This window comes from Simochromis diagramma, unplaced genomic scaffold (genome assembly GCF_900408965.1).
Source record: "Simochromis diagramma unplaced genomic scaffold, fSimDia1.1 OVJJ01000421.1, whole genome shotgun sequence".
NCBI classification, from domain to species: Eukaryota; Metazoa; Chordata; class Actinopteri; order Cichliformes; family Cichlidae; genus Simochromis; species Simochromis diagramma.
This window is the reverse complement of record NW_024387250.1, coordinates 2,896,347-2,917,408: the sequence shown is the minus strand read 5'-3', so window position 1 is coordinate 2,917,408 and position 21,062 is coordinate 2,896,347. Positions and strand designations below refer to the sequence as shown.

The window sequence follows — 21,062 nt, the reverse complement described above, 5'->3', positions numbered from 1 at the left end:
ATTGAGGGCTAGCAGGAGGGACTATGCGCTTACCTGCTGCTCTCTGGCAGGTAGCTCCATGCCCTCCTGGGTTTTAATTGCACCTTAGAACACACATGCATCAACACTACAATGAGCGGGTGGAGGGAGGTTTGGAGTCTTCTCTCACCCCCGTTCTCTGCGGCCTGCTGGAGCGGGGGGGCTAGGAGGAGTTGGCCGTCCGACTGCGGTCTGGAGTGTGGGGCCTCCCTGCTGCTGCGGAGTCGGGGCGGTCTGCCTCTCCCCACCGCAGGGAAAAGGGTAAACCACCTGGGTCTGGGTGCAGTTCCCCCCTCCAGGGGCAAGGGTACCTAGACCTGGTTCGTAGAGTACGCTTGGGGAGTGTGATCGTGTGTACAGCGTCTCTTTATGTCTGTCTCCACGTTGGTTGAGTGTGGAGTAAGTGCATATGAGAGCATGAGGGTGGGAATGGATGTGTGTGTCTGTGTGTGCCTGTATGTCTGTGTCGATACAAGCCTGCCTCTGTTCCTTTCCAAGATTGCCATTCTTCTTGTTAGTTTCCGGGTTCCATTTATTAGTCAGTTGAACACCCAGGTACGTATATGAGTCCATCATCTCGATCTCCACGGAGATTAAGAGGGAGAAACAGGGAGAAAAGGCTTTGCTATGCCAGTTTACGTAAGAACTAAACTGAAAGTCAGTGGCAACAGGTCTTACGGAGAAATCCAAACCTGAATTTTTTTAACTGAAATTGTTGTCAACATGTACGGAGGAGGTCAGGAGAGAGGCACAACAATGAGTGTCTACAGCCATGTAAAAGTGACCAAATATTCACTTTAAAGCTTGTTAGAATTGTACAAACGGAGTTTTGCCTTGAATTCTGTAATTCCATGTATGTTTTGTACATGACTAAATAAATCACTGCAGCTGTTTTCCTGGCAAAATTTTAAGAAAGGCTCAAGTAAACAGGAGACTCAAGATTTTTGCACAATACTGTACATGAGCTTTTTTTGTCTTTTAATGTCTGAAAGTTTTATAATTATTTCCTGATTTAGGCAACTGAAACAATGCTGCAGTTAAATTTTAGTTCAGACTCTGTGTATGATAGCATACACAGAGTATCAAGACACTGGTGGCTCAAATAGATTTCACATGCACTGATGTGATAAATGTTTGCCTTTCTTTGGACAATCATTGATTGTGCATCACTTTCAGTTTGTTTTGCAGTATGGAAGAACCGTCACATGCGCACCGTGACAAACTATTTCATAGTGAATCTTTCCCTGGCTGATGTGCTGGTCACCATCATCTGCCTGCCTGCGAGTCTTGTGGTGGACATCACAGAGACGTGGTTCTTTGGAAACACTCTGTGCAAAATTGTCCCTTACCTGCAGGTAAGCCTTGAACCCTGACATCTGCTTTTCAAACAGGATATTGGAATCTTTGACCTTTTCAGAAACAATTCACAAGGTCCGTGGATGCAAGCCAAGACCCATATTTCTGTTATTCTACCATTTTTCTTCATGGTATTCATGAGGGTAAAAAAAAAATCCTCTTTTTCATATCCCCCAGGATGTGCACTGAGTGAGACCTTTGATGTTACTCTAAAGTGATTTAATGCCTCAGGCAACACTGCTTTAGCACCACTCTGGCAATATGTATGCAAAAAAGACAATCTTATTTAATGTTGTTGATCACAATGATATGTATCGAGAGCATGTACCAAAGTCCCAAACTACTCTGCACAGATTATATATCTCATACTCTTAACAGACTGTGTTATATTATATTGTTTATGCACAGCAAAGTCAATTCTAGCCTCATGGTGGCACGACTTTGACTATATGTTCTGCAGGGATGCAGCTGTAAAGCAAAGAAATTCTAACATAATGTGAATTCTTGTGTGTCAGGAGCAAGTTTAGCAAACATGCTGCACCTCATGGCATTTAATTAGCAATCTCTTTGAAGGTTTTCATAGTGACATTCACCCCGTTTACTGTTGAGCTTTGTATCATAAACTGCCGCTGCAGTATTTGCTTGAGGGCCATCTCCCGCTGCTTTCTTTTTAAATCCAGGAGCATCAACTCTAATTCCCCTTTGGTGATTCATTTTATGTAACATTTTGGTATGATTCCTATTCTACTGTTCTACATTGTATGCTGGGGGTCTATAATACCTTGAATAGGTTCACAGCAGGGTGCAACAGAAGCCAAATGCAGCACATTGTATAATATTTTAAAAAGGGGGTCCATATTTCAGCTTGCAGCTGGTGTCCAGATTAAACCCATCCATGATTCCCCAGTGTAATGTGCAAGCAATTGAAAAATGATCATTGCAATTTACAATGAGCAGTGTGGTGGAAATGCTGTTTTGGCCTAAATGCAGCAGGTTGTTTTGTGTGCGTGGGAACGTCTTTTTAAAATATACATTTCAAAGCATTTAAATGTCACAGACGGTTCCTGTTGTCTTGCAAACAATGATTCACTTCCCTCAAGGTTTCTCTCACTGGTTTCAGTGTTTACATATGTTTCATATTCAGCATACTTAACCTGTAACCATCCAGGATGCATCCAAACTCAAAAACATCCAAACTCAATGAACAATTGACTTTCTGTCAGTTGAAGGGCAATGAGGATGTGCCCTGCTCTGCCTAAGGTGCAATCTTTCCTTTCTTTTTTAAGATCGTTTAAATGAACATTTTTAAATTAGGCAGCGAGATTTATTTTAATGTGCCTGGCATCATAAGCTAACCCTTTACAAAAACAATGAACATCCGCCTTTCATTTCCAAGAAAAATTGACCACCCACTGCTTTTAAACCTGCACGTGAAATTTGTGCCGCTGCTCTGAAGTGAACAGACTCATCTGCAACACAGAGATAAGAGCATCTCCAGCATAGGAGGTGTCCCATGCATCAGTGTTTGCCAATCTATGATTCAAGTCTACAAATGCATGTTCTGAAATTATTTTCCTCATGAGCATTTAGTATTTTCTGTAACAACTGCAAACTGTATCAATATTAAATGGTGAACATCTTTGTGTATCTAGTTAAAAGGTTTTTTTTTCATTCTTCGCAGACCATCTCTGTTTCTGTATCAGTCCTAACGCTGAGCTGCATCGCCCAGGACCGTTGGTATGCGATCTGTCACCCACTGTTGTTCAAGAGTACAGCCAAGAGGGCGCGCAAGAGTATTGTTGTCATCTGGGTTGTGTCATGTATCATCATGATCCCCCAGGCCATCGTGATGGAGTGTAGCAGCCTGCTGCCTGAACTCACAAATAAGACCAGTCTGTTCACGGTGTGTGATGAGCACTGGGGAGGTTAGTTTTCACAGTTCACAAACTAAATGAACACATTATCAAAATATATGTCTCCCTCGCTGCTAGAAGCACAGTTTCAACTTTAACTGAATGACTCACTAAATTACTTAAACAACAACTGCAGTGACATTTATTGGGCTTTTCCACCCCCAGTATAGATGGGTTGATCACGTGTCATACCACTTTTTATCCATAAAGCGTGAGCACCTAAGCGGGATGGGTGGATTTTGCTTTGCTCAGATGAAGTCGCTCAGGGTGCCTGTGTGATTGAAGAAGTCAAAAGAGGAAAACCTTACAAAGAGAGGAAGCTTTTCATCTACTCACATTCATTATATTACAGTAATGATGGGTACCTTTAATGACTACCTTTGAAACGTAGATTGCTTTCTTTAATAAGCTTGCAGTCATCATTGAAAGCGTGCAGTGCAAGACTGACAGGCAGAGCAGTAATAAGAGGAAAATTATGTTTTTTGTTACATAAAGTACACAAAAATGTCAGAAGTTGATGAGAGGTAAATGAATCAGTAATGACTAGATATTTAAATGGCAGTCAGTCAGTATCTCATGAATGACTCTGATCGAAGAACTATACAAGGATGGAACACAAAGTTCAGAGACTCCGCCCATGAAAACAATCAACAGCCTTATCAAATTTGCATTTGGCCTAACTCACCTCTAATTTCGTCGCCTTCAGCAGCACTCCAACAACCTTTCACAGATGCTGTTTTTTCTTGAAACGTTTGTGCAAAACTTGATTTCCTGTAGCATGTCAAAACGGCAACCCCTCAACTTCATTTTCATTCTAAAAAGTTATCAAAGTAGTTAAAAAACAAGATAAAATGATAAATATGACTGAGGAATTCTTCCGTGTGCTGATGCAAGATGGCAGGATGACACAGTGGTATGCACCACAGTTCAGGTTGTCTGATATTGTGGCATGAATTCACAGTGCTCTGTCAACAGAAGAATAATTATGAGCAAGAAGTTGAACCCCTTACTTATTGTGCCACCTTTGGGTTTGGACGCTGAAGATTCTTCTTTTGAAAGCATCTATTTGGCTGACTAAGAGGCAGATCTGCTTGGCAAAAAAGTGGATGTTTGCTGGATGTCTGCACTGGCAAATGGCCCCAAAGTGAAAGTTGTCAGGCCTTTCAGGAAACAAAAACACCAGCCACATGGTAAACTGGGGGAAACTTAAAGGGGAAACTGACTATATTTGTGGAATCTCCTGAATTTGGAATTTTATGAGTAGTGTTGCAGAACATGTAGTATATAAAAAAAGCATTAAACTTTACCCGCTCTCAATCGTTAAGCCATTAGTTTGTGCCACTCAGCAGAAGGTTCAGTTAATAATAAGCCGCTTATGAAAAAGTGGTCAGTGGACATGTTTGTTCTCTAGACGCTCATCATTATCTGCTTTTTAGTCTTTAACTACTAAGTAACTACTCAAGTTTTCTCTACAATATTGTTAAGTGTTTCCTTTTAAATCCTTCAACAGCTGAGATCTACCCAAAGGTGTACCACACCTGTTTCTTCATTGTCACATACTTCGCACCACTGTGTCTCATGGTCTTGGCATACATTCAGATTTGTCACAAGCTGTGGTGTCAACAGGTGCGTATTCCGCCATTTGCTATAAATCTAAATTTCCCAATGGGCTTCCAGGGTCTGATGTGCGCGTGTATCCACTTTAATGTATTCATTCAACAGATTCCTGGAAGCACATCAGTGCTGCAGAGGAAGTGGAAGTCTATCAAATGCTCAGCTCCAACTCCAGGACCGGGGGAGTCGGTGAGGGTTAGAACCAGCACGGTTTGTGCTGAGATCAAACAAGTCAGAGCCCGGAGGAAGACAGCTCGCATGCTGATGGTGGTGCTCTTTGTTTTCGCCCTGTGCTACCTGCCAATCAGTGTGCTCAATGTCCTGAAAAGGTAATAATCTCTCAAGGAAGCTCTGCTGCATCCCGGATCTACAGTAGAGCTTGCTGTAAGCCATATTTTGTATAGTTTTTCCCCCCTGACAGGTTTGTGATTAAAATGCATGCAAAAAAAAAGAATGAACAAAATGATACCATGTTTTTTACCTCCAGAGTCTTTGGGACATTCAAGAAGACAAACGACAGAGAGACAGTGTATGCGTGGTTCACTTTCTCACACTGGCTCATATATGCCAACAGTGCTGCAAATCCAATCATCTACAATTTCCTAAGTGGTAAGTTTTGAACTCTCCTCTAAGGATTCATTACTGCCCTCTAGTGAACAAACTGGCAACAACAACACAATTCACAGCTTTATCTGCTAATAACCTGAAAACAGAAAAATGTAAATGCGAGCTAAAGTTAATTCTGAGAAAGCAGCAAGTTTTTAATTCATGCATTTATGAAAAAAAAGCTCTTAGAATGATTTTACAAAAAATTGAAGCTATTTTTAATGCAAGCTTGTAGATGGTTTTTAAAGAAGGTGGACTTTATAAAGATTTTGTTGTCGTTTTTTTCTTAAGGGAAGTTCCGCGAGGAGTTCAAATCAGCCTTTTCTTGTCATTGTTGTGGCCAGCATGAAAATGAAACAAGGAGGATAAGGACCAGAACGCGTACAGACAGTCGAAAATCCCTCTCCACTCAAGTTCACAATGTGGACAACGTGTCACGCATATCAGATCAGATGGTGTAGTCGTCTTATACTCCAGCCGGGGCACCTGAAGGACACGGTGATCTTTAAGTTAGACATGTGATAATGTGCAGATCTCATTATTTTTGGATGACATTTAAAGGGAAAAGAATTGTATTTAATGTTTTCTGTTTGGTTGATTTGAAAAGGACAGACTTTCTCTCTTTTGTTATGCAAGAAAATGTTGATTAATTATGAAAGACACGGTTTGTAATGTTCAGTGTTTTATATCTCTCTTTCATGTGTAGTTTCTGTAAATTTTGTATGTATTTTTGTTTTGGTTTGTCTAATTACATCTAATTAAGTAGTAGCATCACCTTTGATATAACTGGTTTAAGGGATTTGAAGCTTTAAAGGTGCAGTCGGTCACATGTTCATCTCAAGTCCTCAGTGTAAATGCCCAGAAATGTATGTTCCTGTGCACTGAGTATGTTAATGAAGCCAGCTCAATTCATCAAAGTACAGAATATTCAATGTGACCTCTGCATGAACGTGACCGCAATGTGAAGCCTGTTTCTTTCATTTGAAACACTCCAAGTTTGTGTTTGGATAGCATCAGCAAAGCGGACATTTTCCAGCAAAATATACGTTACAAAATAATCATTGTGGTTGAATTTTTCGGCTGTGGGTAAGAGCTGCTCACAGTCACTTTTACAGGCGACTCTATGGTGGGTTGTTTTTTATACTGATGCTAAATGTAAAAACAAGAAACATGTCCTGGATGTGCTTTCCATTTTCTTTTGTGGCAGTAGTCTGCAAGCATGTATGAATAATAACTGTGTTGCCCACATATTTTGCTGATTATCTGTTATTACTTAATTATCTGCTGTTTTAAGTTATTACTGGGTCAGAAAAAAGTGAATTATGGCAAGATTTGAAACTGTTTGCACAGATGAAAAAACTATCACTGCGTCAGTGGATCCTCAACTTCCTCACAGACAAACCCCAATCAGTGAGGGTGGGAAAACAAGTCTCCCCCTCCATCTCACTCAGCACTGGAGCGCCTCAGGGCTGTGTTTTAAGCCCCCTGCTGTACTCACTGTACACTTATGACTGTGTAGCCACATCCGACACCACCTCCATTGTCAAGTTTGCTGACGACACTGTTGTTGTGGGCCTGATCTCCGACAACATCGAGACGGCCTACCTGGAGGAGATTAGGAACCTGGAGACCTGGTGCCAGGAGAATAACCTCCTCCTAAACATCAGCAAGACTAAGGAGCTGATCGTGGACTTCACTACAAAGCAGGCGAGGAATTACAAACCCCTCATCATCAGTGGCACGCCAGTGGAGAGTGTGGACAGTTTCCGATACCTGGGTGTCCACATCACTCAGGACCTGTCATGGTCTTGTCACATCAATACCCTGGTTAAGAAAGCCCGTCAGCGTCTCTTCTTCCTCAGAAGACTTAGAGACTTCCATCTGCCACTGAAGGTGCTCAAGAACTTTTACTCCTGCACCATCGAGAGCATCCTGACGGGAAACATCTGCACCTGGTTTGGGAACAGCACCAAGCAGGACAGACGAGATCTGCAAAGAGTGGTGCGCTCAGCCAAACGCATCATTCAATCAGAGCTCCCTGACCTGCTGTCCATCTACACCAAGCGGTGCAAGACCAAAGCTAGGAAGATTATGATGGACCTCTCCCATCCCAACAATGGACTCTTCTCACTGTTGAGGTCTGGGAAGCGCTTCCGCTCCCTTAAGGCCAAAACAGAGAGAATGAGGAGGAGCTTCTTCCCCCAGGCTATTCGGGCCCTGAACCAGGTGTAGGACTGGACTCTCCCACACACATCACATCACCACACGCACTCTGGTTTTTCTTCATGCACACTTCCTATAATTTATAATCTCTTTCTGCTATTTGCACATTTTTACTGTAAATTTCTAAGTTAAATCTGTAAATTTTGTAATAACCTGTAAATACTGTAAAACCACTGTCATTTAATGGTCAGGCATTGCATTGCACAGCTACAAGCATTTCACCTCATGTCATACTGTGCATGGTTGTGTGTATGACGAATAAAATTTGAATTTGATTTGAATTCGATTTTGAATTTGATACGCTGAAAAATGTATTTTGTAAAATAATTTTAAATTTTTTATTTAAAGTGTAAGTAAATATTTGTTGTAATAGATTTATGTATCAGTATCAGAAAACAATCCAAATCTTGATCTCTGATTCATCAGGACATTTTTCTGCTCCAGAACTCTTGGTATCAATGTTTTGACCTTTTCTTGATAAGAAATGATTGTACTGACAGCTGCAATGCGTAGTGTTTTTCTTCTTCTTCCGTATACATCATTGTTTCTTTTGCAGGATTGGCCTACTCGTACTTGATGACCAGTGTTGGTCAAGTTACTTGAAAAAAGTAATCAGTAACTAATTACTGATTACTTTTTCAAAAGTAATTAATTACTTAGTTACTTAGTTACTTTTTAAAAACACGATTTACAACCTGAAGAGGTGATAAAGCGATAGATCTTTCAGTCCAATTCTACTTTTTCTACATAATCCATCATACAAAATGTAATCAAATGGAAAAGTCTCTTTTTGAAACTTGTTTTATCAGTTTTAATCTTTTAACTTTATGCATCAAGCAAAAATTTAATTATATACAACATTCTCTGACTTGAATAAATTAGTTTAACATTTAAACCTATTTTCTGCACATTCCAGCACATAAAATTAAATATTTTTTGTGTTTACACTCACTCTTTCAAATAGATGCAAGTAAAACACAGCAGAAAATAAATAAAGTCAAAGACTCAGCGGTCCTGTTGCTCTATCTTCACCTGTAAAGCAGGACTACGGTAGGCGGAGGTTTACCCTGGTGCAAGTGTGCCGTGGTCAGTTGAAGAATCCGGGAGTTTCTCTGTGAGTTTCCCATTATGTCGTTGCGCACTTGGTGCTTGCTTGGAAGTTTAGGGGTTTTTTTCGCTGTAAAAAGAAGTTTTCTTCCCACGCACGATGGACACTAATGTTTTTGTCACTTTTTATGGAGTCAAAGTAAGGTCAGTACTTCCATGCTTTAAACGCTGCACGCTCATACTCTCTCCCACAATCAATATGTGATCCATTGTTGATCTGCACACAGCTGTTGTCACTAACGGGGCACTCGCTTATGTCACTGTCATGAGACATTCTTGCAAAAAAATCACGGTTTTAGTAACGCAGTAACACAGCGTTACTACGGGAAAGTAACGGTAATCTAATTACCGTTTTTGCAATAGTAATCCCTTATTTTACTCGTTACCTGAAAAAAGTAATCAGATTACAGTAACGCGTTACTGCCCATCTCTGTTGATGACACACTTAGAAGTTGCCTTTGAGCATCTCTGATAGAGCATCTGGGAGGTCAAAGGCTTTGATCAAGGGCATCTCAGTGGTGAAAATGAGGCAATTACAAACATGCTTTTTCATGTTCCCCACCAAAAATTACTTGCTGCTGCAGAGACCGTGTGTATGAAGTCTTCCTCCCATTTCTAACCACAACAGTGAATTTCCCATTTCAAACGTGCCTCATTCAGATGAGCAACTTGCAGCCTGACTCAGTAATTGCAGTCATTCGTAGCAGCTGATTTGGATTGTCAACACTTTGCTGTGGTGGTTCAACAGCATTGGTTTAGAACAGCAGTCAGTCGGGCATATAGTATTTGGTGATATCTTAAATGATTTTATATGCATGAGCTAGCATTTAAAGACAATTGCTGCAGCTTGCCCCGTGTGTCAGCCTGAGAAGCACAGTTAATGCCCACATCATTTTTAAAAAGGGTTCCCTAAACTGTGCACAACTGTTTGTATGTGTGCCGAAATGTTAACGCTAATGTGCAGGGCTATTTTTATTAGTTGCTTGCGAGTTTGATTTTATGTCAGTGAATGAAGTCTACACACACAAATACACATATGGTTAACCCTGTTCACAAGCAGTGCTGACTTTTTGTCAGATCCCTCATCCAAACAGCATCAGATATGACTTCCTTAAAACCGCAGCATTTGCCTAGGGTGAAGTGGATCAGAGTAATGGTTGTGCAGAACACAAAGACATGCACACAACTCTTTATGCAGAGAGCACCCTGATTAAACCGATGTCCCTTCAAGAGTAGCTTCCATCTTTCTTGAGAACCCCTCACCCAGTGAACATGAGTAAGCGGCTGAAGCCATTCATTTTAGCTACTTGCACATTACTGGAAGAAGATAAAAGCAGAAAATTTCTTTAAAGAGTATTTGCAAAGATATTTATAACTGTACACTGCAGCACACTGGAAACTCAGAGAATCCACATCCTCAAACATACAGCACAACAAAGTTTGCATTCAGAAACACAAAGCAAATATTAATCTTCAGTGTAATCAGCAGTAGAGAAAATCCTTGAGTCAAAGTGCTATAGTTTGGATGCAAAGGACAAAAATGAATAAACAAGGAGGACGTGGAAACTAAAAAAAGGCAATCTGGAAAAAGGCATAATATGAAAGAATGACAGAAATAAAACCAATAACAGGAAACAGAGAGGAAAACAATCCCTGCCAGGGCAGCATGATTGTAATTAATCTAGGTTTGATTGTTCAGTTCAGCTTGATGTGTTTAATGTGGGGAAATTGTTTGTGAGCATAGATTTGATTTACTAATTATGTTAAAATTTTATAGACTTTAAACCACGACTATGGCACAACAATGACACATGTGGGACGTTTTTCACAAGAATTTCTTCATTTTGAACTAAATGTGAAATGTTTGCATCCCCACATAAAGTATTTAGAAAACACTTCTCAGCCCTGGGCCCTGTTTCAGGAAGCCGGTTTAGTGGAAAAACTGAGTAAGTATACCCTGAGTTAACGAAAACTCTGGGTTTTCGGTTTCACAAAGCGAGTTCAGATGAAGCCTCAGTGAGTCACCATGACGACACACTCCGTGAAGCTAACCTGCCCCCTAGCAGGTTTACTACAACTAACCCTGACTGTCTCCGCCCCTTTGTCGGAAACCTGACAGTAGGAAGTGTCGGACATGGCGTGCCCCTGCCTTGAAGAGCCAGTAGATCGTGAAGCCCGAATTCTCTGCAGAGCTCTCCGCCGGGAGAGAGTGATTAGAGCGCGTTTGGACATTTTATCATTTCCTGATGATTTTCTGTGCGAACGTTACCGTTTCTCAGCACAATCTATAAGTTATTTGGATAACATCCTCAGGCCATATATTACGCATGTGACACATCGCGGACATGCTCTCAGTTCATTACATATTATTTGTATTGCACTTCGGTTTTTTGCAAACGGGAGCTTTCTGTATAATATTGGTGACGCTGAGCACGTTTCCAAGGCTACCGTCTGTCGGGCAGTCAGGAATGTTACAGTTGCACTGAAACGTCTCCTGTACTCGTTTGTGGTGTTCCCCGGTCACAGACCCACAAGATTTATCAAAGAGGGATTCCACAAAATTGCAGGTATCAGGATGACCAAAACTTAATTTATGATGTGGTGATACTTGGACTACTACTTAAATTTTACATTTATTTTCAGGGTTCCCAGGCGTGATTGGCTGTACAGATGGCACTCACATTCCAATCATTGCTCCTTCAGTAAATGAAGGAGACTATGTGAACAGGAAGTCTTTCCACAGCATCAATGTACAGGTACATAGTTCCCTGTAGCATTTCAAACTAACATATTATTTCATTATAGTAATGGATGCTAATTTGTGTTCTCTGCACTGTGAAGATCATATATGATGCTGCCAACATTATCACAAATGTGGAAGCCAAGTGGCCAGGCTCTGTCCATGACTCACAAATATTCCGTGAATGTACACTGAGCACAAAATTTGGACATGGTGAGTTGAGAATACTTTAAAATATATAAAGACCAATTGCTTCAGGGACATTTGAACTGAAGTGTATCCTTCTGTCTTAGGAGAGTTCACTGGCTACTTGCTTGGTGATAGGGGGTATCCATGTTTACCCTATTTGCTTACCCCTTAACCTGACCCTGAACCGGGCCCACAGCAGCGATATAATCTGGCTAATTGCAGGACAAGAGCCAGAATTGAAATGACTATCGGAATGCTTAAGGCCCGGTTCCAGTGCCTGCAAAGACTCAGGGTCACCCCAGAAAGGGCATGTGACATTATTGTGGCATGTGTGATTCTTCACAACATTGCCACAATTAGAGGAGAACACTGTCCTTCTGAACCAAACATCAGCAGTGATCAGCATGAACATCCTGACCCTCCCACGGACATACAAGATGGAAGCGCAGTCAGAGACACCATATGTCACAATCATTTCTTTTGACCCATCACCTCAACATGTTGAAAGAAGAATAAACAGATTTTGTGTTCAACTGGCTTTATTGGTCGCCTGTGTTTCCTGTACACAAAGTATTAAAAGATGTAAACCTCATAAGGTGTCTCTGTTGCTTCCTCCTCTGTAACAGCTGTCAATGTTTCTTCATTATTTTCCTGTAGTAAAGAAATAAACAACATTGCTGTTCTACTGTAAACTCATGTAATCTGTGGAGTATTACTCACAACTGCATGTTGGTCTGGCTCAACAGGAGGCTGCACCAGATGCAGTACACCACCACCATCAACTGATAGTATATGAGGTTTATACAGGTCACTTATAACTTACAAGGGACCAAATGGCAATTAACAAACATACCAATCACCTTACACTTCATTGTCATATTGCTCTCAAAGACAACCAAGACTGAGGGAAGGCAAAATCAGTAGGAAAATAACTTCACTACAAAATAATCCATTATGGTAAAGAGTTTATCAAATGAATGAGTAGCACTGCAAAGGTGACTGTGAAGAAAGGATGTATGCACATCATGTCTTATTTTGAATGTACCCCCTATGTAGGCACTTGTGTCTTGCAGGGTTATTGACTCAGAGGATGTCCCCGCAGAGATGCCTTCAGCCACAGGGCGCCCACTGTTTTGGCTGAGGGCCAACTGCTCAGCCTCTGTGAGTGGTGGTGGTGGAGGACCCTCACCTGTTTTTCGGGCCTCCGCTTTTTTTCTGTTGGCTATAACGGGTCACATTTGAGCATACAGAGTAAGCAAATATGTACTTGTAATGTGCTCAGATAATTTCAATAAGTGCTTACAGAAAGAAAATTAATGTAGCCTCTAACTGCAGTTGATTTACATGGGACAAACAGACCAAGCACTATGGCCCATAATACAATTACACCTCACCTGTTTGGACTATATTTTTATATTTCATTTTTACTTGCTGCCAGGCACGTTTGGGGCCTGTTGGGTTGCACCTGCGCTCACATCACGTCACAAAATAAAATGTATAAAATAAAAAATAAAATATAATAAATAACGTGTTAAATGGGTGGAAATCCCTAGATCAATGTTTAAATTAACACTCATGCATTGACTCTGTCGGCTATGTTTTGCCATGCATGCTCCCTTTCTTTTGCAGCTGGGGCTGTGTTACTTTTTTTTCTGCAAAATTTGCATGTTATCGGCATATGCTGCCATCAGAATTTCGGCGTCAAGCGCTGTAAAATACATTGACCGCGCCTTCTTTCCCTCCGTCTCCATGGTGACTCGCTTAATCTGTGCTCCACTGATCAGGGCTTTATGTATCCTCGTGCGCGAGCTTAACTTGGGGTTAAAGCAACTCCGCGTTGACTGAACTAATTGTTATCAGCCTTTCTGAAACCGAATATTCCGAGTTGGACAGTTCGGGGTTACTCAACCCTGAGTATCGTTTTTCACTCTGAGTTTTCTAAACCGGCTTCCTGAAACAGGGCCCAGGTCTTGAATGCTGTTCAGAGTAAAACAGTGCATACAATTGCCTTTAACAACTTCTGAATAGACATGAAGCTGTCGAATTAAAGTCTCTTCTTTTTGCATCACTTTTTAAAAAAATATATAATGTATGTTGTAACTTTTTCCAGTGCACTTTAAGCCTTTTTGCCTTCCAATGTTTCATACTTCATTGTGCAACACTTTGATCAGTATTTGTTGACTTTTTTTTTTTTTGCTTGATAAATAAATCATCTTGATTGGAGGCTTTATGAGAGTTAATCACTGTTGACTTCTAGCCACTAGGGAGCAGCAGAAATGAGCTAAAAAGAGAAGGTTGCTGACTTCAAATTGGGTGGAGTTGTTAGCAAAGCCATCCATCTTGTAAATGACTGTGCTGTAACATTACTTACAGCTGAGGGTGAATACTGTTTGTTTATCAGTAAACACATGTATACATATACATATGCTTTTTGGTACCTAAGGCAGTGTTGTGTTGATTCGTAACAGAACAACTTATTGAATAAACTCTTTTAAATATTTTACATTTTTCTTGTATTATTGTACTTTGTCACTGGTCTATTGAAAAACTATATAGTTTGTCCCATTGCCTTTAGTTGAATATATGAAAAATGGCAAAATGACACAGTTTGACAACCATAAAATAGTTTGTTTTTTTTTCTCCAACAAAGAAATGATCAAAATGCTATTAGCTTAAAATTTGGCATGGTGTGCAATTTGTCCTTAAAAAATTTGAGGATGAAGGCAGAACAAAAGCAGAGGATAAAAGAAGAAGTGGTAGCTCTAAGAAATTATGCCATATTCCTAAAAGTATTCACACTCCTTCCTTCACACACATGTGAACTTGAATTACAGCCCATTCTAAATCCATATAAAATATAATAAAATGTAATAAAACACCTTCAACTCTTCTGGGAAGGCTTTCCACAAGGTTCCACTGACTGTGGAATATTTAGTGAGGAAATTCCAGGGCTGCACTTGTTGCAGAGCGACCCATTCTTTCACAAATGTTTGGAGAAGGGACACAGATGTTTGAGTTTATACACCTGTCTTTATTAAAGTGATTGGAATACCCAAATTCAGCTATTTGGATGGGTAAGGGATTAATTTTGACAGTGTAGTATGTCTTTGTTTTGGTCTTTGGTTCAAATCATTTTCAGTATGTAAGGGCATGTCGACTGGCAACAGCAGTAAAATCATACCTGGCAGGAAAAGACACAATGCAACACTTCAGTCATGGATTGGTCTCCCAAGAACTTGAGCAACGTTGAAGCCTCAAGCCATTAAAATATTAAATAATAAAAAAGTCTTTGGTTTGCTTGTTTGTTTGTTTTTTGATTATTTAGAGCACGTCCAAATGCATTTTGTCTGAAATGTGCTGCTTAAATATGTTTACTTTCCTCTTAGTTATTGTTGGAAAAAGAAATCAAGTGAAAACAATCTGACACAAATTTAAATCAGCAGATCAGACCAGGGATCAACTGTTTTTTATTTCCTATCTCTGAAGTAATATCGCACTACTCCTAAGAGATAATATTATTACTTAAGCCCACAAAATATAATAATGACAATATTAAAATACTATATGCACTAATTTTTTTACCTTTTTTGTTGCAGCTCTGTTTCATTGCATTTGTCATCTTTATTCTAAGGTGCAGGGTACAGCCTCCAGTAAATGTGTTACATCCTCCTGACAGCGGGTGGTGTATCCCAGCTTAAATGCTGACACCAACAAGAGGGACACATCAGCTGCTGGTGAGAGCTTCATTTGTCTGCTCAAAGCTTTGCAACAGCTATCATGCAACTGAGACGACTGGAAGCTGCAGTCATATTTGGTGAGTTTAAGCCGAACCATTACCATAAAATTACAGATTTCTGATAGAAAAAACAAACAAGTTGATTAGTGTTATTGTATGTTTTTGTGCTATAAAATTAGCATTACTAGAAGTGTTTCATGTCTTGTAGTTTGTACCACATGTATAGTCAAAGCGTAGCTACAGTTAGTCATGTGAGACATTAACATTTAATTTTTGAATGTCCCTTTTCATATAAAACCTCAAGACAAAAATGATCTCCGTGAAATAAATCCATATAAAAACCAATGATAAAGTAAATAAATTCTTAAAGTCTGCTTGTATTTCAGTGATTATTGCTCCTCAGATTTCATCGCTGGCTTCTGAGTGTTTGGCTGCTGTGAAAATCTGCATGTCAGATTTATGCAAGCGTGAACAGGCATTTTATGACGGCATCTGTGAAGGTAAAAAGAACAAACATTTCCATTATATTGTTAATATTACCAAGGGTTGAGACACATAAGTATTACGTAAAGCGATTGCATTTCCTCAGGAAGGTCAGCAAATGAGACTGTTCGACTGAATTGCTTTTCATGGAAAATGGCTAAAATGTAATAAGTGAGGAAACAGCCCGAAGCAAAATGTACATAACAAAATAAAGTGACAATAAATCACTTTTCTAATGCCTTTAATGCACACAGTATGTCTGTTTTGACATCGAAATCCTCCATTATTACACTGAATTTGATATACCAGCCTATATCGGGATACATAACCAGACATTACAAGGAAAACTGTCAGAGCAGCAGGCACATAGAAAACACCTGTTGCTCAAACAAGACCTTTCTCGCTTATGGGAAATCCTGTTTTTCCACCTTCCTCTTATGTTTCTGTCATTCAAGATGGAGGGTGCCAAATAAAAGGCTCAGAGGTCTGTAACATGACCATCCAGACAATACTGCACCAATTTCCTTCTCTGCCAGGGTGCGTGTGTGCCTGGGAGGAGGAGCTTTGTGATTCTATACAAGTGCTGGCCACACAATGTCACCAAAAGCCAGGTGCGGTATTCTCAGAAGTCTCTACGATAAGCATTTATATGTGAAATTACGTTTTTGTTTGCCAAAGGTGGACAATTATTGCACTACAAAATGACTGTTAAGAGGATCTTTAATGTGCCTTTGTTGGTGGGAGAGATAATCATGTTGATTATTTGAACAGCAGTTCAGCTCATGAGGAGTGCAGTAATGGATTGGCAGTCAAGCACTTTATTAAACTACGGTAATTATGTTTTATTACGCTAATCTCAGATAAAATCTAGTGAAGATGAGTCAAAATTGGTGAAACCCATTCACTACCTTTCTCTCTCTTTGTTTTTTAGTATATGATGGTGCCGGATCATGCTTGGATCAATTTAGGGCTTGTCTCAGCGATTCAGTTTGCAACAGGTACCTGGCACCTATGCTCCAAGCCTGTAAGTCAGGCCAGTGCAATGATGAAGGGTGTCAGCAGGAAACTCTGCGGTTCTACAGGAACGTACCCCAAAATGTTGCAGAGATGCTGGTCATGTGCGAGTGTGAAGCTTCAGATCAGAGCTGTCTGAGCATGAAAACCGAATTGCACAGTGGCACCTGTGGAGATGAGATCTGGGTCTGTCAGCGTGTACTTAACCAGTGCACTGAGGACAGTAACTGCAGGTATGCTGTTCTGTCCTCAGATGTTTTTGTTTTTTTTGTTGTTGTTTTTTTCAGGATTGTTGTACAAATACTATTATTATTAAATGCACGCTCGGGGATGAAACCACCAAATCAGATGCAAATTCATTGTTTGCACAATGATGAAATGTATGAGCAGCATCTGGCGGATGAGATTGCTGGAGGGAAACAACAAAAGCTGGCAGGAACATTGGTTGTGCGAGGCATGCGGGGAGGAGAAAAAAGGTGTCTTGTGTATAGGCTGTGCAGCAGGAAGGAAAGCACTTTAAAATGCAAGGAAGGGATTCAGTCAACAAACTAACAATCACTAAATTGGAGCAGGAAAAAGAGCGTTCATCATTCGAGAGTCCTTTCCAGCCTTAAAAAGTGAACGAGTGAGTCATACTGGAAATGAGTGTATAAAATAACATTTTTTAAAATAATGCCAGCTCACTGCTAGTAACAGAAAAGAAGAAGTCTGCAGATAGTTGAATACGTAACTACCAACACTGAGCCAGACACAGAAATAACAAAATGTGAATTCTCAACCTTTAAGTGAACAATGAGGAAGAACTCAAGCTGAGGTAGTCCAGTATAGGGCCGCATTAGTGTACAGTAGCACTCCTAACCGAAATCCTTTTTACATTGTCCTGTTTGTCCTTTTAACACATACATGGCAGCAAGCTTTCATAGAGAGTGCCAAGTGCTGGTCCAGCCATTACGAGCAATTTCAATTCAATTCAATTTTATTTATATAGCGCCAAATAACAACAAAAGTCGCCTCAAGGCGAAATTTGTGGTTCAGTGTCTTCTTCAAGTGGATGACCTCCTCACTTGTCCATTCTCAAGCTGATTTCATTATGGAAACCTAGATTTTCAGGTTATAGTTCCATCAAATCCAATGCTGTTTCTTTTTTTTTTTTAAATGGCCATTTTTTAAGACCACATCTCCAATTACTATCTAATAAAATTTTTCAGAAACCACTTTACACGTAGACTGCAGCCTTTTATAATCCAAATTCCACCTGTGTGATTGGTGCACTTTTCCCGCTGCCATTTTTAATGTAATTCCAGAAATATATGTGAAATGATCATGAAGTAATATGTACAATCTACCGTAACACATAAACATCTATAAATCGCAGCACCCACTCATTCCACATAACACACATTTTCTCTGTATTAACAGGGGCTTATTAGAAAATTTTCAAGCCAATTGTTGGAGTCCTGAAGAAGCCCAGTGCATTGACAGTGACCTCCCAAGAGATGAATGCTTCACCCAGATGGATCCAGAGCTCATCCTTGGTGCAGACGCTGAATGCAAAAGGGCCTTCGTGGCTACTTTAGGCACAGTGCTTCACCATCCTTGTACATGTAAAAGACTCTACAATGACGATCTTCTTACATGCAGCATGATTCACGACGTGCTTCGCAATAGATCACGCTTCAGTGAGTATCTTTTTTTTTTCTAACCAGGCATTTTTAAATGTAACAATCATTTTTCCTGGAAAGATTGTAAATTCTTTTTATTTGTATTTCAGTGGCATCTTCAGAAACAATCATTCGCCCCTCTAAACCTCCTCAGACCATTGAATCAGATCATGCTTATGCTTGGTTGCAAGGTAAATTGAAATTTGTAAACTCTTTATGCTAATCGCAGTATGATTCACATGAATTTAAATTATCAAAACAATTTTTGAGTGGGTTTTCGAGATGGAATATTTTGTCTTTCCAGATTATCTTCTGTACGTTGTTGCAGCCATCCTGCTTGCTGGTGTCATATTAATGCCTCTGGTTATTGTCAGTAAAAAATGGTAAGCATTGATGTTGAATCAATGTTAAGTCGCTTTATCAAAATATTATGTATAATTTACTTTTATTTCTGTTTCCTTGTAGGATCTCGAGAAAGAGAGATAAAACAAAATTTCACCATCCACAGAAAAGCAACTGTGTCGTTATTCTCTGATGTTTATTCCTCTTCCCACTGAATAAAATAATCATCATTTTTTCTCTTTTAACTCAAGATCACAGCTGAATAGATTCGTGGGGTTCCTTTGAGTTTGCTGCACATGCAGTCATCTCATATTTCTTTGCTGTAATAGGTGATAGAGTTTATTAAGAAAATAACTAAATTGAGAATGCTTTAAAACACTGTCATCAATAGCTAAATGAATATTGTTGTAATCGTCCTTTGCAAAGGTCTCCAAAGCACACTTTGTTTTTCAAAGTACTTGGTAGGTGATTGATGAGTTTGACATGAGGGCTCTGTGGGAGTCATACAATCTGTACAAGGACTGATTGTTCTTCTTGCTGTAGTTCAGTAGCTCTAGGTCTAGAGTTGCTGTATGTTTGAAGCACTTGTCACACAGTGGTGTTACTTGATTGATAAGACTATAAGAAGCTTTTGCACAATCTTGTGAAGTAGCATTGTTTAGTTCTTCTGTAGTGCATCCTTAATCTTTGTGTTGTTGCAAACAGTGATCTTGTGCGGCTTTATTAAAGAACATATTGTATATTTGTAGATACAACCTTTATGTTTAAAGTTAATTGACAAGATTTTGTTGTTAATCTTTCACACCGAGACTTATTATAGAAAAAAACAACAGATCTGACAAGTTTAAGATTGCTTTAAGTTATAACTTCAAGTGTGGTGATTTATTTGTGCTCTGCTCACTCTTGTGCTGTGTTCCTCTGTATCTGATAATAAACTTCCCACTGAAAGCCTTAAAGCCCCACAGTTTGTTCAAAATGCTACATTTTACGTGACGATTCCTTTAAAAGGAGCTTTTAAAGAAAAACTTCAAAATCAGAATTTAGATCATTTGTCATTTTTTTTTATAGTTCCGGTCAGTGTGCGTAAAAGCCCCCCAAGAAAGATCTTCAACCTGAAGCAGTGAACACAAAAAGATTTGTTTTTCTTTTATTAGTTCATAGACAGCTATCGAGAAAGCCCTGTCAGCATAGTCCACTTAGTCCTGGAATCAGGGACAGAGTGGAGCCTTTGGTCAGGTGATGTCTGATATAAAAACAGGAGAAGTAGAAAGGGAGGACAACCCTATTCACCCCTTTGTGCACAAACAGCAGGGGAGAGGCACTGATGGGAGTTATCTGTATTGACCTGTAAACACACTTAGTTTAGGATTTTGAGCTATTTGAAGACAGGGTAACGAGGTCTGAGTGGTGGCAAAAGAGAAGCAATTGCAGCAATCAAGATGAGTGGATTTGCTTCACTTTAATTGGGCCAAAGACACCAAATTGTTTTTGTCACTGGAGCTGATCTAACCCTGATTCACTGATCTGCTCTGTTTTATACGATTGAGCTATAGGTGAGTATTTCTGGACTCGGGAAAGATTTGAAGTTCTGTCCAATAGTCTATTTAAAGTCAAATTAAAGGTCAGTGTGGATAAATATGATTGATGTTTTAACCCATGATTTAATTTTTTTTTCTATCATGTTAAGCACACACAACATACAGTCTGATCTTTTGTGTGGAGGGCTCTGTGTCTGTGAGGAAAATGAACAACCATGTCTGGAAATCTATATATTTGAAAGGATGCAACAGTAAGTAGATACAGAGATAAATCCAAACACATGCTAAAAAGTTCCCAGCTGGTTTGAAGGCAGGGATTTTTGTTGGACAGGAAGAGTTGATTGGGAGGTAAAGAAGGCTTTTTTCAGGAAAACAGGACAAAAGGGAACTAAACACTAAACAGTGAGCTAAACATGTTCATTGACAGGCAAACACTGGATTGGTGGGACTATTTATATACTTAGGCCTAATTTCAGATGTAGGAGATAATAAAGTACAAAACCTTCACTACCGTACTTACAT

The 21,062-nt window shown here is 39.7% G+C and overlaps 2 protein-coding genes across 4 annotated transcripts in view; both read left to right on the top strand.

Moving 5' to 3' along the window:
* hcrtr2 (hypocretin (orexin) receptor 2) overlaps positions 1-6,979 on the top strand; it is a 30,013-nt gene extending 23,034 nt beyond the window's left edge. The window contains exons 2-7 of the mRNA XM_040001895.1: positions 1,195-1,373; positions 3,056-3,299; positions 4,798-4,913; positions 5,010-5,230; positions 5,389-5,510; positions 5,799-6,979. Coding sequence (XP_039857829.1) covers positions 1,195-1,373; positions 3,056-3,299; positions 4,798-4,913; positions 5,010-5,230; positions 5,389-5,510; positions 5,799-5,968 — 1,052 coding nt within the window. The 3' untranslated portion in view covers positions 5,969-6,979. The remainder of the gene's footprint in view (positions 1-1,194; positions 1,374-3,055; positions 3,300-4,797; positions 4,914-5,009; positions 5,231-5,388; positions 5,511-5,798) is intronic.
* A 1,949-nt stretch (positions 6,980-8,928) lies between these two features.
* Positions 8,929-20,002, top strand: gfral (GDNF family receptor alpha like). 3 transcript variants are annotated; one of them, XM_040001899.1, is made up of 10 exons: positions 8,929-8,981; positions 15,398-15,580; positions 15,889-16,002; positions 16,441-16,596; positions 16,760-16,816; positions 16,917-17,232; positions 18,419-18,678; positions 18,771-18,851; positions 18,965-19,043; positions 19,126-20,002. In XM_040001899.1, the coding sequence occupies exons 2-10, from the start codon at positions 15,544-15,546 to the stop codon at positions 19,193-19,195; spliced, it is 1,170 nt and encodes a 389-aa protein (XP_039857833.1). In that variant the 5' UTR covers positions 8,929-8,981; positions 15,398-15,543; the 3' UTR covers positions 19,196-20,002. The 3 variants fall into 3 exon arrangements, with proteins under 3 accessions (XP_039857833.1, XP_039857830.1, XP_039857832.1); XM_040001896.1 differs by having other exon boundaries at positions 16,757-16,816; XM_040001898.1 differs by lacking the exon at positions 8,929-8,981 and having other exon boundaries at positions 15,254-15,580; positions 16,757-16,816.
* The last annotated feature ends 1,060 nt before the right edge of the window (positions 20,003-21,062 follow it).

Bases quoted from the DNA above. Each gene is read 5' to 3' on its own strand.
- gfral (XM_040001896.1), top strand. From the start codon at position 15,544: ATGCAACTGAGACGACTGGAAGCTGCAGTCATATTTG. The intron at 15,581-15,888 runs GTGAGTTTAAGC...CTTGTATTTCAG, and splicing joins GGAAGCTGCAGTCATATTTG to TGATTATTGCTCCTCAGATT. The intron at 18,852-18,964 runs GTAAATTGAAAT...TTGTCTTTCCAG, and splicing joins TGCTTATGCTTGGTTGCAAG to ATTATCTTCTGTACGTTGTT.